At 40.6% G+C, this 18,237-nt stretch overlaps 1 protein-coding gene across 4 annotated transcripts in view; it reads right to left on the bottom strand.

The window, feature by feature from the left end:
* Positions 1 to 18,237, bottom strand: part of PPARGC1A (PPARG coactivator 1 alpha) — a 684,626-nt gene that overhangs the window by 299,014 nt on the left and 367,375 nt on the right. Inside the window, exon 2 of one of the 4 annotated variants that reach the window (XM_016951407.3) lies at positions 2,108 to 2,275. The exons of 1 other annotated variant lie outside the window; for it this stretch is intronic. In XM_016951407.3, coding sequence (XP_016806896.1) covers positions 2,108 to 2,176 — 69 coding nt within the window. In that variant the 5' untranslated portion in view covers positions 2,177 to 2,275. Of the gene's footprint in view, positions 1 to 2,107; positions 5,389 to 18,237 lie in introns of those variants that run through there. 2 more of the 4 variants (XM_016951413.4, XM_063809425.1) reach the window with 2 other exon arrangements.

Below are 18,237 nucleotides of genomic sequence, written 5' to 3' on the forward strand. Positions count from 1 at the left end.
AGATGATGCTGTAGCTGACACCCTATGACATACTTTCCACCCAATGCCTTGTAGTACCAACAGTCAGTGAAACCAAATCAGAGACTAGACTAGGATGCCCTTTTTCTTTTCTTTCTTTCTTTCTTTTTTTTTTTTTTTTTTTTTTTTTTTTTTTTTTTTTTTTTTTTTTTTTTGAGACGGAGTCTTGCTCTATCACCCAGGCTGGAGTGCAGTGGCGCGATCACGGCTCACTGCAAGCTCCGCCTCCTGGGTTCACGCCATTCTCGTGTCTCAGCCTCCCGAGTAGCTGGGACTACAGGTGCCCGCCACCGCGCCCGGCTAATTTTTTTGTATTTTTGGTAGAGACGGGGTTTCACCGTGTTAGCCAGGATGGTCTCGATCTCCTGACCTCGATCTGCCTGCCTCGGCCTCCCAAAGTGCTGGGATTACAGGCGTGAGCCACCGTGCCCGGCCTAGGACGCCTTTTTTCTAACCACTACCTCCACTAGCTAGAAAGGGGAGCTCCAGCTATCACAATGGAAATGACAGGGTTCAATCAGCTGTACAGGATCACATCTTTGGAAGCAAACAGCACAGGCAATATTTTCATTAGAAGCCTTTTGGTAAATTAATAAGCTAAAGGGTCACGGGATGCTGACAGTGATATGACACATGCATTTTTACATAAACAGTTGGACTTCATGTTTCTAGTTTAAACATTTTATCCACAGAGATGTCTGAGTCATCTCCTCACATTCTTCCTCCCTTCACTCTCCTTTGAAATAAAGACTATATAAAATGACAACTTTCTAAAGGAAAACATGCAAACGAAAGACAAAAATCCAAAAGTCACATTAACATACCATAAAATATTTGAATATCTGTTTGGACCCCTGGAGACCCACCACATGTCATCCTGAAAGTAGCATGCAGAGATTTATTTTGTATCCTTTTCTACTTCCTGAATAATGCTCCCACTCAAAGTGAAAGGATTCCAATTTCATGGCAGGCTAGAGGGTGTTTTTTTCTGAAGCTCCTTACTTAACATCACATTGCATACAACAAAACATACCAGTCAATACCAGTATTACATTTCACTAAAATTTCTGTTGAAGAAGAAATCTTCAGAAAAGGCTCCCTCTTTTTATAAAAGAAAGAATTTTTTTAATTGACATTAAAAATCAACTCATTCTGAATTACCATTTTTATATGAAAGTTTCTGCTACAGACAAAATGGAAAATCAGAGTTTCACTTTATCCAACATCATCCCTAAGAAATGGTTCATACACAGAAGTGTCTTTTTTCCATACGCCAGCAGCATTATTAAAAAAGAAACAGAAAAAGAGCTCTGGCATCAGTCTTCAACATTGTTGTCTAATTAAATGGCAGCGGAGTGGATGCGTAAAAATATGCATTAGAGGTGTGTAATGTGAAGAAGAGTAATCAAAGCCATTCAACAGGATTTAGGAAGGGATTTCAGCTGGCAGCTTACGAGACAGGAGCATATAATTTTGCTAATTTGAAATAGGTATTGTAACGTATAAACATTACTGCTTTGCATATTTTAATGAAAACTGCTTCTACACCAAAATGAATCCTTTAGCTTGAACTCTCTGCATACCACAGAGCTTCTACCTATTATGAGTTCAGCATAAATAAGGAAGGCATGCAAGCTGCATTAAAAGAATGGTCACCTCATTAAAAATAGGTTAAAACCAAGCCCCTATTCTAAGCTACTATAACACCATAAAGTAAGTCTGATGACAGGTGTTGTATTAAATTTTTATATCGCAATGAACTTATACTCACACAAACCAAATCTGCATGTTTCCCTTGATATACACCTGCAACTTGTTAATTCAAGAAACTTTATTAAGAAAGTATAAATTTAGCAACACCTATAGATTTGTAAAACCCTATTAGCTTGCTTGACAATCTAGAGTAAATGTATTTGGGGTCTTATTTGCATGGTTTGCAAAGATGTGGACACTACCCATGACTTTTTTCGAAAGGACGTGCTTGCAGATAGCACAGTTCCACAAATTGATGTACGCATATTACCTAGACTTGGAGCCAAAAGAGTTGAGAGAGATTTGGGTCCTGTGTGGAGCTGAGGACATCACTTACCTGCCAGCCTGCTTCTCGCTGAAGTACTTTTTTCCAGTCTTCTTCCAGCCTTGGGGAGGTCTCATCCATTGCTGATGCTGCTTGCACAAACTGGATTCGCCAGCGGCTGTTACTCTCTCTCCTTGCAAGCTTTTACCAAAGCAGCAGCCAGGGCAGTCCAGGGGCAGACTGTCATGGAGAAAATGCCATGCCAGAGGATGAGGGATCGGGCAGGAAGAACCCACCGGGGAGCAAATTTGGGACACATGGGGCTACCCAGACAGATGCCAACTGGCCAAGCTGAAGGCCAGCTCAGCCATCAAGCGTCCAGAGATTAGGAACAACCAAGCTCCAGGGCCGGTGGACAATGGGTCATTCTTATGCTTGTGGTGTAAAGGTCAGAAGAGGGAAGTGTGCAGGCTTGCTCTATGCTTGAGAAATATGCATTTCTATGTGTGCTCCCGTCTTCTCCTTGCCCCAATACACACACACACACACATATGCTCACACACACACCAGAATTTGCATTGTTCTGCCAGGTTGCATCAGTGGGCTGGTGTATCCTAGAAGAAATAAACTATTTTACATAGTAGCAACACATTTCATTTGAATACATCTCCCCCAAAAAGCAGCGTATGAATCACTCAGCAGCCAGTGAACATGAATAATAGCAAGCTCCTTTGGGTGAAAATAGACTCATTCCCATAGTTGAATTCTGAGCATCTAGAGTCCCTCCCCTTCCCCCATAAGATGTTCTGCAGGCAGGCATTTGAATCCCACCGTGGGCCTCAACCCGTTTTCTAAATCAGTATACGAAATGATCAGAGGCGTCGGTTTGAATGAACTCCTCAAACTTTAGAACTCAAACCCAGTCAATGCTTCACTAGCACTTCACATGCAGAATGATGCTGTCTCCTGATACTAAGAATTGCCCTTAACCCCTAGAGATTCTTATCTAATTGGTCTAAACTAGGACCCAAGACATTGGGAATTTTTTTAATGCTCTCCAGATGCACCCAGGATTAGAATCACAAAACTCGGTGCAGAGTATCATTTCAAATTTCTCTGTTGTAATCACTCGTCTGATACCTGAATCCACATGGCCCTGCCTATATCACTTAATACGGTAAATTCACTACCTCCCAAGACAGTCCTGTTCCATGGCTGATAATTTTTATCCCAAAATGAATTGATATCCTTCTCCCTGCAACTTCTACCCATGGATGTACTGCTTCTTAATTCCAGAAGGAATGAGACTAAAGCCCATTCTATAGAACAACCCTTCAGAGATGCAAATATAGTGGTGCCCCATGCTCCCAAACTTCTACTAAAGTGTCTAATTTCCAGATTAAATATTGTTAGGTTCTTCAGAAAATGTAAGATGGTTTCAGGTCACTTCTCCATTCTGGTTGCCAGCCTCGAAATGTATTCTACGAGTTCCCGTGCTCACAGAAGTGATCATAATATTCTTGCTATGATCTATTATTGCACACATAGCCAAACAATCACATGCCTTGTTTGAAAAATTGCCACAATATCAACCATAATCATCATAATAAGAGCAACTAACATTTACTGAGCATGGACCTAGGTGTCCAATGCTGTGCTGAGTGCTTTACTAACCTTGTCTAGCTTACCCTTTACAAACATTCTATGAGGTTATTATTATGCTCCTGATTTACAGATAAAGAATCCAAAAGAGATGAAGACATTTGCCTTGGTGATGAGGCCAAGAGTTAGTTCAGCTATAACTCCAAGGTCTACTTGATGCTACTCGATACTCTTTCACTGATGCAGTCTCAGATCCCACTGGCTGTTTTGACAATCATACCTCATTAATACAGCACCTCGGTCAATTATGACACTTAAGTTTGTTCTTATCTGAAGATTATATAGGAACATGCTTTGTAGGCTGTAAACTGTCATACAAACCTAACTTGCCATTATTATCCTTTTAGTAATCACAAGACTATACCTTCCACCTCATCTCTAGTAAAACAGACACATGCAAAACCCTTTACTTGCCCAGTTCCTCCCTTTTACTGAGAATATACAGATGCTTCTCAGAGGTTCTCTGAGGTGTAAGAAAGGCCAGAGGACCAAGTTTCCAGAAAATTTCCCCAGAGACTAGTCTCAATGGAAGCCTCACCAGTCATATGGTTCTTACCCCATTTCCCTAAATCCTTATCAACAGCATCCCATAAGGACAACTGGGAGCAATTAGTTTTATCATTTGAATTGCACCATCTGCAATGTAGTTATATCTGTTCTTATGGAAGGCAGCACACGAGTGGTTGGAAGCATAGTCTTTGAAGTCAGACTTAGATTTGATTATCAGCTCCATTATTTTCTAACTCTGTGTCCCTGGGCAGGTTACTCAACTTCTCTGAGACCTGGTTTCCATGTGTGTAAAGGGGAAGTATGCGTTATAGTCTCAGGCACATTATTGTCCACCAGTATCTAGTTCCCCTCTACTTCCAAGCCCATAGCAAGATAGCATTTCCCTAACTCCCTTAAAATCCAGCATAACCACATGGCCTTTTTTGTCCAAGGAAATGTAAGAGGGTGGGTATTAATTCCCAGGGTGGGGGAGGCTTCAATAACAGGCACTTGATTCTCAGCCCACTCTTTCTCTATCGCGGTGACTGCAGATGCGTGTGTTGCTAAGTCGTGCCTTAACACAGAGGCAGACAGGAATGCCGACCCTGTTCTCAAGGAGAACAGGTGCCTTGGACAGTCACCTGGACCAACAACAGGCATTATGTGAACAAGAAATAAGCTTCCAGTGTTATTTGTTAAAACATAAGCTAGCCTATCCAGAGCAATACACTTTCCAATTCAGAGTTGTTCTGAAAATTAAGTTAAAAAAATCTAGCTAGAACATAGATCCCAGGCACTGGGTAGTCCTGCAATATTATTTTAAATAGCTTCCATTACAGGCCCAGTCTGTTCTACCCAGACTCTCACACTTCACTATTTTCTCTTCCTTTTCCAGTCTTGACTTTTCCTGTTCATAAGATACTGCATTAAGTGTCTCAGTTTCTAAAGATGATGCAGAAATATGAATTTTAAAAAGAAAGAGCAAAGCATTCAACAATGCAGTGTGCCATCGTCTCAGAATCCAAACTCAGAATAGCATGACTTCCATGCTACCGATCACTTAGCAAGGAAATTAATGAAAGCAAAGTGAAGCATCAAATAATAAATGTAGCTCTATATGAATTCAATGCTGATAAAACAAAGTACATGTCTCCAAATTGTAAACATAATGAGAACATACATGAATACAGGAGCTTATTAAACAGCATAGCTTTTATTCACTGTTCTTAAATCAAGCACTAAAAAAAAAAAAAAAAGAATAGTTTTTTTTCTTCTTTGTTGGATGTTTTAATTAAATGAAGGAGAAACTATAAAAATAAACATCAAGGAAAGTATGTATAATGACTCTGGCCAAACCACGACACTGACATTTCAAGAACTCTAAGTCTTTTACTTCAAGCTCTTGTGCTTCTTAACACCACACAAACTTGAGCTTGCTTGAGGACACTGCTGGGAGATTCTTTTTTTAAAGTATTTTCAAATGCAAGTGCTAATAACTAAATGTATGTGGGAGTCCTAACCCCCATTACTTTAGAATGTGACCCTTATTTAGAAATAGGGTCTTTTTTTTTTTTTTTTTTTTTTTTTTTTTTTTTTTCCTGAGACAGAGTCTCACTCTGTCACCCAGGCTGGAGTGCAGTGGCGTGATCTTGGCTCACTGCAACCTGTGCCTCCCGGGTTCAAGCAATTCTCCTGCCTCAGCCTCCCGAGTAGCTGGGACTACAGGCACACACTACCATGCCGGCTAATTTTTGTATTTTTAGTAGAGGCAGGGTTTCACCATGTTGCTCAGGCAGGTCTCGAACTCCTGACCTCAAGTGATCTGCCTGCCTCAGCCTCCCAAAGTGCTGAGATTGCAGATTGCAGGCATAAGCCACCACACCCGGCCAGAGATAGAGTCTTTACAAAGGGAATAAAACTGAAATGAGGTCATTAGGGTGGGCTTTAATCCAATATGATTGATGTCCTTATAAAAAGGGGAAAATTGGGTCACAGAGACAGATGTAGGCAGGGAGAAGGCCATATGAGGGTAAGGACAGATTCAGGGTGATGCATCTACAAGCCATGGATTTCCAGCAACCACCAGAACATAGGAGAGAGGCAGTGTCCTAGTCCACTTGTGCTGCTGTAACAGAATACCTCAGTCTCAGTAATTTATGAAGAACAGAAACTTATTTCTCGCCATTCTGGAGGCTGGGATATCCAGAACCAAGGCACTGGCAGGTCCAATTATCTGGTGAGGGCTGCTTCTCTGGAGGGCAGGAATGCTGTGTGGTCATTTGGCAAAAGGGCAAGTGACTGAACTGTGTGAAGCCACTTCTATGAGGGACTTAATCACATTCACAAGGGAGAAGCCCTCACGGCAGCCTCATCACCTCTTAAAGGCCTCACCTCTTAGTACTATCATGTTAACCACGACTGAATTTTGGGAAGGATCTATTCAAACCATAGCAGGCATGATATGGTTTGGATTTGTGTCCCCACCCAAATCTCACTTGAATTGGAGGAGGGGCCTGGTAGGAGGTGATTGGATCATGGAGGTGGATTTTCCCCTTGCTGTTCTCAGGTTAGCGAGTTCTCATGAGATCTGATGGTTTAAAAGTGTGTGGCACTTCCCTCTTCGCTCTCTCTCTCTCTCTCTCTTCCGCCACCATGCGAAGAAGGCGCTTGCTTCCCCTTGGCCTTCCACCATGATTATAAATTTCCTGGGGCCTCCTAGCAATGCTTCCTGTTAAGCCTGCATAACTGAGAGTCAATTAAACCTCTTTTCTTCATAAATTACCCAGTCTCAGTTAGTTCTTTATAGCAGTGTAAGAATGGACTAATACAAGGCATGAAATAGATTCTCTCTCAGATCCCTTGGAAGGAATCAACTCTGTCAACAAACCATGATCTTGGACTTCCAGCCTCTAGAACTGTGAGACAATACATTTCTGTTGTCAACACCATCCACTTTGTAGTACTTTGTTACCACAGCTCTAGCAAACTAAAACACTCTGAATTAAAAAATAAAATAAATTTTGAAATAAAGTAAAAGTCATGGCAAGAATGTAATATTTAAGTAGAGTAAACTAGGTACCTTACAAAAACTTTTACTCTACCATTTCTTGCCTCAGAATAAACAACACACTTTCAGTACGTCAGGAGTGTGGGCCTCCAGTCATGCAGTTTAGCTGCTGGTACCATATGAAATTTAATGTCAAATTGATGCCAAAAAGTAATGGAAAACCTTTTCCTTACCCACTGTTTTTCCCTCCAGATAAGCAGCATATTAAGAATATGCTGACTAATAAGAAATAGAGTTTTAGAATTTGTAACATTTTCTTTATGAAAAAGTTATATATATACGAAAAACCTATACAAAGTGCATCAGTCAGTCCTCCCTGATTTAAGATAAATTCCTTTAGCTTATAGAATAAAAATGGGTTAAGCCAGGCACAGCGACTCACTCCTATAATCCCAGAGCTTTGGGAGGCTGATGTGGGAGGATTGCTTGAGCCTAAGAATTTGAGGTCACAGTAAGCTATGATGGTGCCACGGCACTCCAGCCTGGGTGACAGAGTGAGACCCTGTCTCAACAATGGGGAAGGGAGGGAAGGTGGTTAAGACCTCATTGTAAGAATCAAGCAACTAAAAAATAGTTTTCCAGGTAAATTAAAACATGCATGCCACAATGCTAAATGCTGGTAAAAGATGGTACTTTACCCTGCTCTGTTAGATGCAAATATTCAATCTAGAGGAGAAAAGGAGAAAACAAAAAAGTTTGGGGTGAAGGGAGCAGGTGGATATTGAGAAAATTAAGTTCCGAGCCAAGGAGTCCCCAGGCATGGAAGAAATGGATGATCTTTCACCTACCCATGGGATTTTGTGCACACTTTCACTTAACAGCTATGATAGAATTTTTATGAGTCCCTACTGCCCACGTTATACATTTCCACTTTAACTTCACCTCAATGAAATTTTCCTAGACATGAATAGGGTATGTTTTCCCATAGATTTTACTTCTGTTTTTGGTTTTTAGGTGGGTTTTTTTTTTCATTAGATGCTAATAGCAAGGTATTTACCTTCAGAAATTTGCTTCACCAACAAATTCTAATCATGTGTCAAACCCACACTACTGGAGGTGGCTATATATTAACTCTATAATAAAACAAATAGATCCAAAAACATTTCTGTCCTAAGAGTGATAAATCAGAAGACTATGAATTCCAGTACTGTAGTCATTGTATTTCAGAAGGTAGGGAAATAGAGTACTGGCTTCCAGTTCACTGTTGCCCTGGAACAGTGATGCTCACCATTCTCTCTGTAAAATACCTAACCTGAACTGCAGTGACACCCATGGTTTTATGGCCAATTGAACACCTGTGGCTGGTGGAGTGAAGACTTTCTGGTCTACTTGTGTCTCTTGGCTCCCACGTACTGACTTGTAGGCTTACCAAGATTCATTTGCATTTATCCAGGTCCTGTTATTGACAATTGTGCCTGTTAATATAATTACATAATTCAATTAAATAACTATATCTATAAAATATGAGTTTGGATAGAAAAAAGTTGCTTTTTTCATGAAACAAGTCAAATGATGTGGAAAGAAAAGTTACTCTTCAAAAAGTTGTTATTGGAGGGCCAGGAATCCTAAAAACCTATATAGATTCTGTACTCAGGTTGTTGGACATTGTCTTTAAATTCTTGATTCACTTTAGAGAAACTAAAAGTGAAATTTGTAGAGTTACTTTAAGGCTATGGCTTACATGGGAAAAACTTCAGAATTTCTCTTTGTGGATCCATATTTAGAGAAAAGGCCTTGGCTCCACAGCAAAATAGTGGCAAATAAATGTGCATTTATACGTTTTAAGCAAAAGTCAAATGTTTTGTGTCTGCATATCATTTATGATTTCCCAATTTAATCAATTTATGTGATTAACCAGTGAACTACCATTTTCAGTTGTATGGAATAAGAAAGCTTCTATTACAAAAAAGAACATAATAAACCAGGAAGGACTTTTTCTTAACCTACTCAAAATGAACAGAGATAGAAAGCAAAAGACCCAAATATTCAAACCAAGAAACAGAATCCATTTCAATACTTAAGTGTACTTATATTGCTTAAGTGAGAAATAACCTGGCTGTCACTACAAACATTAAATTTTGTATGAATCTGAGCCATGTAGATGCCAATTAATTACTGCATGGCATTACTATGTCTTTCTATAACTGTGTAATAATACCAACTGACTGTGATCAGAAGGATTTAGTAGACATTTATTAATGGAAATCAGATGACTTCATCCACAGTGTCTAAATTACTTTGATATGTTTGTGCCCGAAGCAAAATAATGTAATAAAAAACAACATATAGATGAGAACCTCAATTTTTCTGTACATATGAATCTGTCACTGATTTGCAAAGAATCAAATATAAGTCCAACCAGGTGAAGACATTAAATACATCATCCTTCCCAATTCAGTATAAAACTAATATTGGCCTTTCCAGTATGTTTATATCCTGTTCCTGACTTTGTGATATGCTGGGCATCAAGAGAGCCCAGAGACACAGAGTATTGCCTTAGCAAATGTTAATCCCAGCAGAGATAAATTACAGAATACTGTCTTTAAAGTTTCCTTTAAAGACTATCTTAAGTCATAAGCCCCCAGAAATAATCAATAAACTAATGAGTAGAGTGGGAATGCAGATCTAATGACTAGATTGAATGAAAAACAAAAGGGCTATACGATATATTTGAGGGAAGCTGGAAACTTCTTCCCCTCATTCTCTCCCTCCTGCAAAAAAAAAAAAAAAAAAAAAAAAAAAAAAAAAAGGCCCCCAGCAGTCTAAAAATCCCACCTGCCATATCTTTTGATTTTAAAACCTTTTCTGTCATTGTCTATGAAATTCAAACACTCCTAGGAGGGGTAGCCTGAAGCTTTATCTTCTGACATTGTGTTACAAGTTATTTTCCAGTTCAGCTTGGAGAGCAGGACTCTCTGCAGCCAGGCAAGGAGCGCGGATGGGATGAAAGGAGCCTTACAAATGGCTAGATGAGAGGAGCCGGGGGATTGCTAAACTCCCCCAGGCACAAATTGATTTACAAAATATGAATTTAAAGGTTCTGGAAAATTGGGACTTTAGAAATGACCCAATTCTTTTGATTGCAGATTATTAGAAACTATCCAGTTGGTTTACGTACTTGTAACATAACTAGGTTCTTGCGGCTGTTGTAAAATGTAAGTTGGGGAGGGGATGTGGGATGTTTCTTCCCTCTCCATTTACTCGTGATACCAACATCCTAATGTGAGGGGAACTTCAGACAGGGTGCAAGAATTTCAAAATGGGAGAGAATTAAGACGGCAATTTGGAAGGTGAGCTAAGGCTGCGTTACTCAAAGAGGTACAGACCAGCATCACTTAGGAGCTTGTTAGAAATGAACAATGAGAACACTTGGGCACAGGAAGGGGAACATCACACACCGGGGGCCTGTTGTGGGGTGGGGGGAGGGGGGAGGGATAGCACTAGGAGATATACCTAATGTAAATGACGAGTTAATGGGTGCAGCACACCAACATGGCACATGTGTACATATGTAACAAACCTGCATGTTGTGCACATGTATCCTAGAACTTAAAGTATAATTAAAATATATATATACGTATATATATACGTATATATACACGTATATATATATACGTATATATACATATATATACGTATATATATACGTATATATACATATATACGTATATATATATATATATATATAAAGCAGAATCTCAGGCCCCACTCCAGGCCTACAGTATTTTATTTTCATTTTAACAAGGCTGATTCATTAAGTTTAAGAAGCAATGGGCTACGGACACTTACCTTGAAGGTCTATTGGCATATGAAGCTTTATTTCTTTATTTTTAACCTAGAGCACAGGCTTAGGTTGGATTTGGAACAGAATGACTGATCCACATTATGGGGAAGAATTTAGCACCCTACCAAGAAACTGCTTGTTACTACCTCTGGAGAACTTTCTCAGGGATCTCATTTTTCAAAATTCTGCAAGGATTTTTAGAGGCATGATCCAGTAGGTGCAAATGGCAGGACTCCAGCCCTTAAATCACCCAACACCTTCGACATACGTGGCTATTCCACTTAATAGTTCAGAAAAACAGCTGATGACAAGTGCATGACGCCGCCTCTGCACGTTCAGATGACTGATTTTGTATAAATCAATATTGAGTGCCACAAAATGTCAGAAAATACCAAATGAGGAGAAAAGAATCAATAGATAACCTTGGAATTAAATGAGTGATGAATAATCTTTACCAACTAAAATAAATTAAACTATGAAAACCAGGTTAAAGCAATATCAAGGGTCTGGCATAAAACCACAAAAAAATATATAATTTACAGGTAAGGCCACTTGCGAGTAACATGGCTGTTCATTTTATTTTTCCCAGGAAAGCATTATGACAGGAACTGCAAAATAAGAGCTGAATTCATACTTTCTAGCTTCTGTCTAAACAGCCATAATTTTTTAAGGTTCTACAACAAATAAACTACAATTTACAGGTGCAGACCATGTATTAACCTAACATCCATAAAACTGAGCATGCATTTGCTTAACACTTTCAGGGAGGAGGTGGTAAGAGTAGAAAGACAAATTCTATGATTTATTTAATTTACTTTTGATAGGGTTTGGATCTGCATCTGCACAATTGTAATCTCCACTGTTGGAGGTGGGGCCTGGTGGGAGGTGATTGGAACACGGAAGTGGTTTCTAATGGATTAGCACCATCCCCCTAGTGCTGTCTTGTAATAGAGTTCTCACAAGATCTGGTTGTTTAAAAGTATGTATCACCTTCAACCCCTTTCTTCCTGCTCCAGCCACATGAAAAAGGTGCCTGCTTCTCCTGCGCCTTCTGCCATGATTGTAAGTTTCCTGAGGTCTCACCAGCCATGCTTCCTGTACAGTCTGCAGAACTGTGAGACAATTAAACCTCTTTTCTGTATAAATAACCAAGTCTCAGGTATTTCTTTATAGCAATGCAAGAATGGACTAATATAACGTTATTTCAGATTTTAAGTGTGCCTATCAGAAATGTTCTCCGCATGAAGAAATGATAAATATTTGAAGTAACAGTTACCCTAATTACCCTGGTTTTATCATTACACATTGTACGCATGTAACAAAATATCACACGTACCCCATACATATGTAAAATTATAAGGTATCCATTTTTTAAGAAAAATGTAAATTTATAAACAGACCAAACTGGATTTCAGAATTCAAATTCAAATGTGTTTCCAAGTCTGAAACTGACATCATAGATACACCCAGTGCTGTAATAGAAATCAATATAAATGTCTCTCTTCCTGAGTAAACAGATGCAAAGTCAAGTTTTTACATCATTTTTTTTTTGTCCCAGAATACGTTCATGGATTCGAAAAGCACAAATTAAATACCTACTGTGTGCTAAGAATGGTGCTAGGTACTAACGATTGAGAGATGACAAAAACACATCCATGCCCTCATGGTCTTGTGAGAGGGAAAGACAGATAAGCAACCATTACAGCTGCAAGTAAGATCAGCTCTCTGGGCAGGATAATATGGCTGCACGACCCCAGGGATCCATCCTATCCCAACCCCCTGCCCCAACATAGCTCAGCTCCAATAATCACCATTCTTGTCACAGTGTCGTTGGAGAAGAGCAGCATGGAGACCCTGTCCCACCTTCAGTGGGTGCCACTAAAACAAGAGTATCATGGTGGTATTCAAAATACAATAGTTTCTAAAATGTTTCACTTCAATACAGACCACAGGACAGGGAACAATTCATGGTACCCTAAACTATAGATTCCTTTCTTTTTTTTCAGGCTCATTTCCAAATCCAAATATCCATGGATACCTACACAACAGTGATGTCCACACAGACTAATACACAACACTGATGTCCACACAGGCTAATAAACTCTCCTCATCTAGACTTCAGTCACTGATTTGTACTAACAGAGAAATTTGGGGACAAGGGTCCTTCTGATCTAATAGCTCCTGAGGCCCTGTTTCTTCCAGGGTCCCCTTTGGAGGTAGGACAATCCCAGAGCAGCTGACATGTTAAGTCTTTCCGAATTGCATTTAACAGCAAAGAGATGCAAAACTACGTCTTCTTTTAGAAGGCTTACGGAGTGGGTGGGGATTGTATTTCTTGGACTTGGGCAGAAAGAGTGCTATCCGGGAACTTTTGATTTCCACCTCATTGGAAGACATCCTCAAATACTTCCAGTTGAGGTTCCATCTTCCTGGCAGGGATTGTGGGCTGCTTTTATTTATAGAGGAACGGCAGGGAGGCAAAGAGTGGGAGGCCTCTTCTCCAGAAGGCAGCCCACATGGAGCACAGATACAACACTTGTAGATACAACTTCCCAGCTAAAGCCGAGGCTGCCATCCCACTGAAAACAACACTGCGAATCAGGACTGTGAACAGATTTAGAAACCAAATTAAGCCAAGTCTGCCCTGGAGATGGTTGTTAAACCATAGTAAACATATCAAACCAGGGGCTTGAAATCATGCCACCTTGCCAGAAATTGCCCTGGCCTCACTGTTTGTTGCAATGATAAGCTCAGAGGCTCAAAAATGTTGACCAGCTGCAACACGCCATGCGCTTCAATGTTTAAAACAATTCTGCATGGTATCACCATCATTCCCATTTTGCAGATGAGGACACCGAAGCATGGAAAAGTAGAATTAAGTTCCAAAAGTTTTCATGGCTTTGAAAGGGGGAAGCCTTGGCCGAGTGGGTAGTTCCAGAGCCCTCTCCATTAGCCACACTTTCAACTGCCTTCCCTTCTCAATCAGCTCCTCAACAAAAGACTCAAGGTGGTATCGGCACCTGGCACCAGATTAAAGACTCACTTCAGGGACTTCTGCAACCCATATCCCAGATGCTGATAATATAGAGATCCACCCAAAACGAATGGAAATGTGGAGCCTGAAGGTGTGTAGGATACACAAAAGCACGAAAGAGCACCCAGGACAGAGAGCGGAGCCCTCCAACACAGAGCCCTCGGGCTCACAGCTGCTGCAAGAAGCACTAGTCTCTCCTTCTGGTCCAATGAGTACTCACAAAGTTGTTTTGCTTTTAAGATGCGCTTAATGCCTTCTTCCAAAAAAAAAAAAAAAAAGCCTTGTCAGTATAAAATGAACCGGAATTATAGCTGCCGCTTTGATGCTGTGTGTTATTTTTGGCTGAGTGTCCTGCTCTTCTGGAGGCTGTTGGTAGGGTGCTGAAGCCTACTCTAGTAACACAGGCTGACTGCTGTCCCCAAAGGACCCCAAGGAAAACAAGAGGAACTATCTCGCAGTCTTCAGCAGACAGGGGAGGTTTAACATAAATAAACTCCCACTTAACGTTTTCTCCAAAAAGCATCCATTCATTATCTTTATTTCCAACACAGTATTTATGAATTTCCTTTCAGCCGGGCCCGTCAGGCCAAACGTCACCACTCCGTGGTGAAACATCGTGTGCATTTTCTTTTCCTCCTAGGAAGATTAAGGCCAATGAATAAAAGAAAGGGGGATGTGGCCCCTATATTTAGCTCTCCTCACAACATCATGTCTCACAGGTATTAAAAATAGACTCAAATCACTTGAAGACATTCTGAAAAATCAAAGACAGAATAGCTTTCCAAGAGGAAGTTTTACATGTTTTCTGCTTTCTTCCTAGTTGAGTTCCGCTAGTGAGATATTTAAGCAGCAAAAGCTCCTTAACAGTAGAGTGGGCGCCCTCTTCGTGAAGGCCAGGCCTGGGTGGCTATAGGGGTTTATCACATACTTTATCTCCTACTCATCCTTCTTGCAGCTTCAGTGCTTTGTGGACTGTATTTTAAGAGAGATCTGTGCAGGTCCTTGGTAAAAAGTGTGAAATAGGCTGTGTGGAAAATTCTCCTCTGTCAACAACCTTTCCCCCACTTGGGCTCTGACACTCCCAAGGTCCCTGTCAGAGAGAAATCAGCTCAGATTCAATTCACTGAACAAATACGTGTTATTTGTGATCTGCCAGGCACAGTGCCAGGCAAGGCAAAGGGAGAAGAGGGGAGCAAAGGATGGACCGTCCTTGTTAGAGTGGTAATTCCACAAAGAAGTAGAGCTTCCAGAGGACCGTGGGCAACACAATTCAGAGAGAGAGCTGACATCTCACTGGAAGGGATCAGAAGGAACATCAAACTGGAGGAAGCATGTGAATCAGATAATAAAGACAAAAGCAGGAATGGGGCTGTTTGCATACCTGTGACCAGATGTGGAAGAAGGTCAACAATTAGCTTGGTGCAGTGCCTCTCCCCAAAAATATATGCCCAGTAAACCCTGAGGAAAAAGCCTTTTACAGCTAAAGAAAGGAATCTGCAGATGGAGAAATCACACGGTACTTAAAAATGTAGCCTCTTTCAAATACTGCAGTTCACCAGCTGTGTAACTTTGGGCAATTTACCTCCCTTCCCTGAGCCTCAATTTCATCATCTGGAAAATGGGGATCATACTTCACTGGGCTGATGTGCATATTAAATCACAGTGTGAATATGCAACGCCCATGTATGGCACGTGGTTCAAGGTGAGCACTCAATGAATGGATGTAACTCACTCATGTGGGAGCTATTTACATTGGAACATGTTTCTAAGATGCCTCGAGTCACACACAACACCCACTCTTCTGGCAGAAAGGCTTGATTAACACTAGAGCACAGTGAAGGTAAGATAGTGTGGACTTTGCTTATAGAATTGTATAATTTTCAGACTTCTTCATGGTTTATCCCATGTTACAGAGGAAGAAAACAGCCACCACCAGTTTCCAATGACCCAAGCAAATACACAACCTTGAAAAAGCAAAACTTCTAATGGGACTTTATTTCAATCTTTGACTTGGCAGCTCATCACACTTTAGAATCACTGGTGAAAAGCTAGGGGGAGGTATTTTCCAACCTAAGGTAAGAGATAAAAGGGCCTGAGGACGTTAACAGTGAGGGAATGGAAATAGCAGGGGCGAAAATCAATGTTTATGAAATAGTCCAGTGTTTCTCAAATCTTCCTGTTCACACAAATCTTCTGGGTATCTTGTTTCAATGCAGACTCTGATTCAGTATGTCTGGAGTCGTGCCCAGAACTCTGCATTCTCATAAGCTCCTCCATGATGCCTATGTTACTCGTCCATGGACCACCCTTATATAATAAGCGAATGGTGTTTGTGTAGAGCCTAAGAAAGGGTTGAGTGGTGGAACCAGGAAATCCCCAAATAAAGGAAGAGAAGCTTGAAAGAAGAGTGATATCCAAACAAGATGGCAAGAAGACTAGATGATTTGAGGAGCAGCCAAGCCGGAGATGTAAATACAGAGACATGGTGTCCAAGGGGAAGGTTTTCGGAGAAGAGGCCCCAGCTCACGAAGTTCCAGTGCATTACTCACTTTGGCTGTGAGTCACTCACAGCCTTTTAGAATTGTTGACGGCAAACATTTTGGAGAGTGCTGCAATAAAGGAATGTGCTCACAGCCATTAACTATGAAGCACTAACTCATTTCAGCAGCCTGACACAAATTATGCTACGCAGTTGAAAAATAGCTATTGATCAGTCCCTTCTTTCTGGTGCCTTCCAATACCCCAGATCAGCACTTCCATTCGTTTCCCCGCCCCCGGATGCCCTCACACACCTAGTTAGATCCTGCCCAAGCCAAAAAAAATGCCCGCAGACTTTATTTTCTTCCAGATTTTGCCTTTAATAAAGCAAGCCCAGAAACAGGCAAACCGAAAGATGCCTCCTTTAAGTTTCTCCATGTATCTGTTTCTTATGAATTTCCCAGTCTTTTTTTCTTCTATACTCATTATAGACACAAAGGCAACAATCAACTGATCTATCATTTCCTGGGCTAGAAGATAAGAAATGAAGAGGGCATGAAAAGGACAGAATATGAAATTAGGTTTTAAAGAATTGAACCTGATTCAGGGGCAGGTCGAATGGCAACACTTTGAGCACCTTCAAGTAGCAACTTGAGCCTCAAAAGAAAAAGGAAGCCCAGGGTCTTTCAAGAATCGTTCCTAGTTTCCTTCTTAATCTCAAGAGAAACTAAAGAGGCATGTAGATCTTCTATGGCAGACTAATTACAAAGAAGTCCCTGATTCTCTGTCTCTCCCTGTATCTATTTCCTTTGCCATGTGACTCTGCAATGACTCCCACCATATGAGGTAGTTAAGTTGATTTCCCCACCCTTTGAATCTCAGCTGCCTTGTCCCTTGCTTTAGCCAATAGACTGTGGCAAAAGTGCCTGGTCCCTTGCTTCGGTCAATAGTCTTAAAGCAAAGCCAAGGGCATCCTTGCTCACATGACCTGCCAGCCCCCAGCTGACCCACCAGCTGGCTCAGATGCAAGAGTGAGCCCAGCTGAGATCAGCAGAGCCTGGCCTAGCAGCAGAACTGCACAGAAAACCCTTAGATCATGAGCAATAATAAATGGTGGTTGCTTCAAGCCATTAAGTTTTAGAGTGCTTTGTGATATAGCATTATTTGGCAAAAAATAACTGACATAGCTTCCTTTGGAAAAGCCATGATAAAAAGGCCAGGTATACAAATAGTTCCAACAGGGCATTGGTTTTCCCTGACAAAATTATTAATGAACACAAATACATTGTAATAGCATAATTGCATCATTTATAAACACAAAAACACATTAGGAAATTGGATAATAAAAGCACATTGCTATATTACTTTTCATTTTGCAAATGGTTGAATCTGTTAATTAATATACTGTATTCACTTGTGTAACTTTTTAAAGTTTTCTAGACTTCAAATTGAGTCAATCATTTCTTCTTTTGCGCATTCATTTGTTGAAGATTATAATGAACCGAGTTGTGAGTTGGGTACAATAGTAGCTCTGAAGATGAATAACACATTGATCCCTGATCTCAAATGACTTCCATCTAGTAGGGTTGACAAAGACACATACTCCAAGACTCTTAATGAATGGCAGGGGGTATGTCAGGTTCTTTCTGTCATCGCTATTATTTTCAATCTGACTCACCTTACCAGGT

The sequence above is a fragment of the Pan troglodytes genome, chromosome 3, assembly GCF_028858775.2.
Source record: "Pan troglodytes isolate AG18354 chromosome 3, NHGRI_mPanTro3-v2.0_pri, whole genome shotgun sequence".
NCBI classification, from domain to species: Eukaryota; Metazoa; Chordata; class Mammalia; order Primates; family Hominidae; genus Pan; species Pan troglodytes.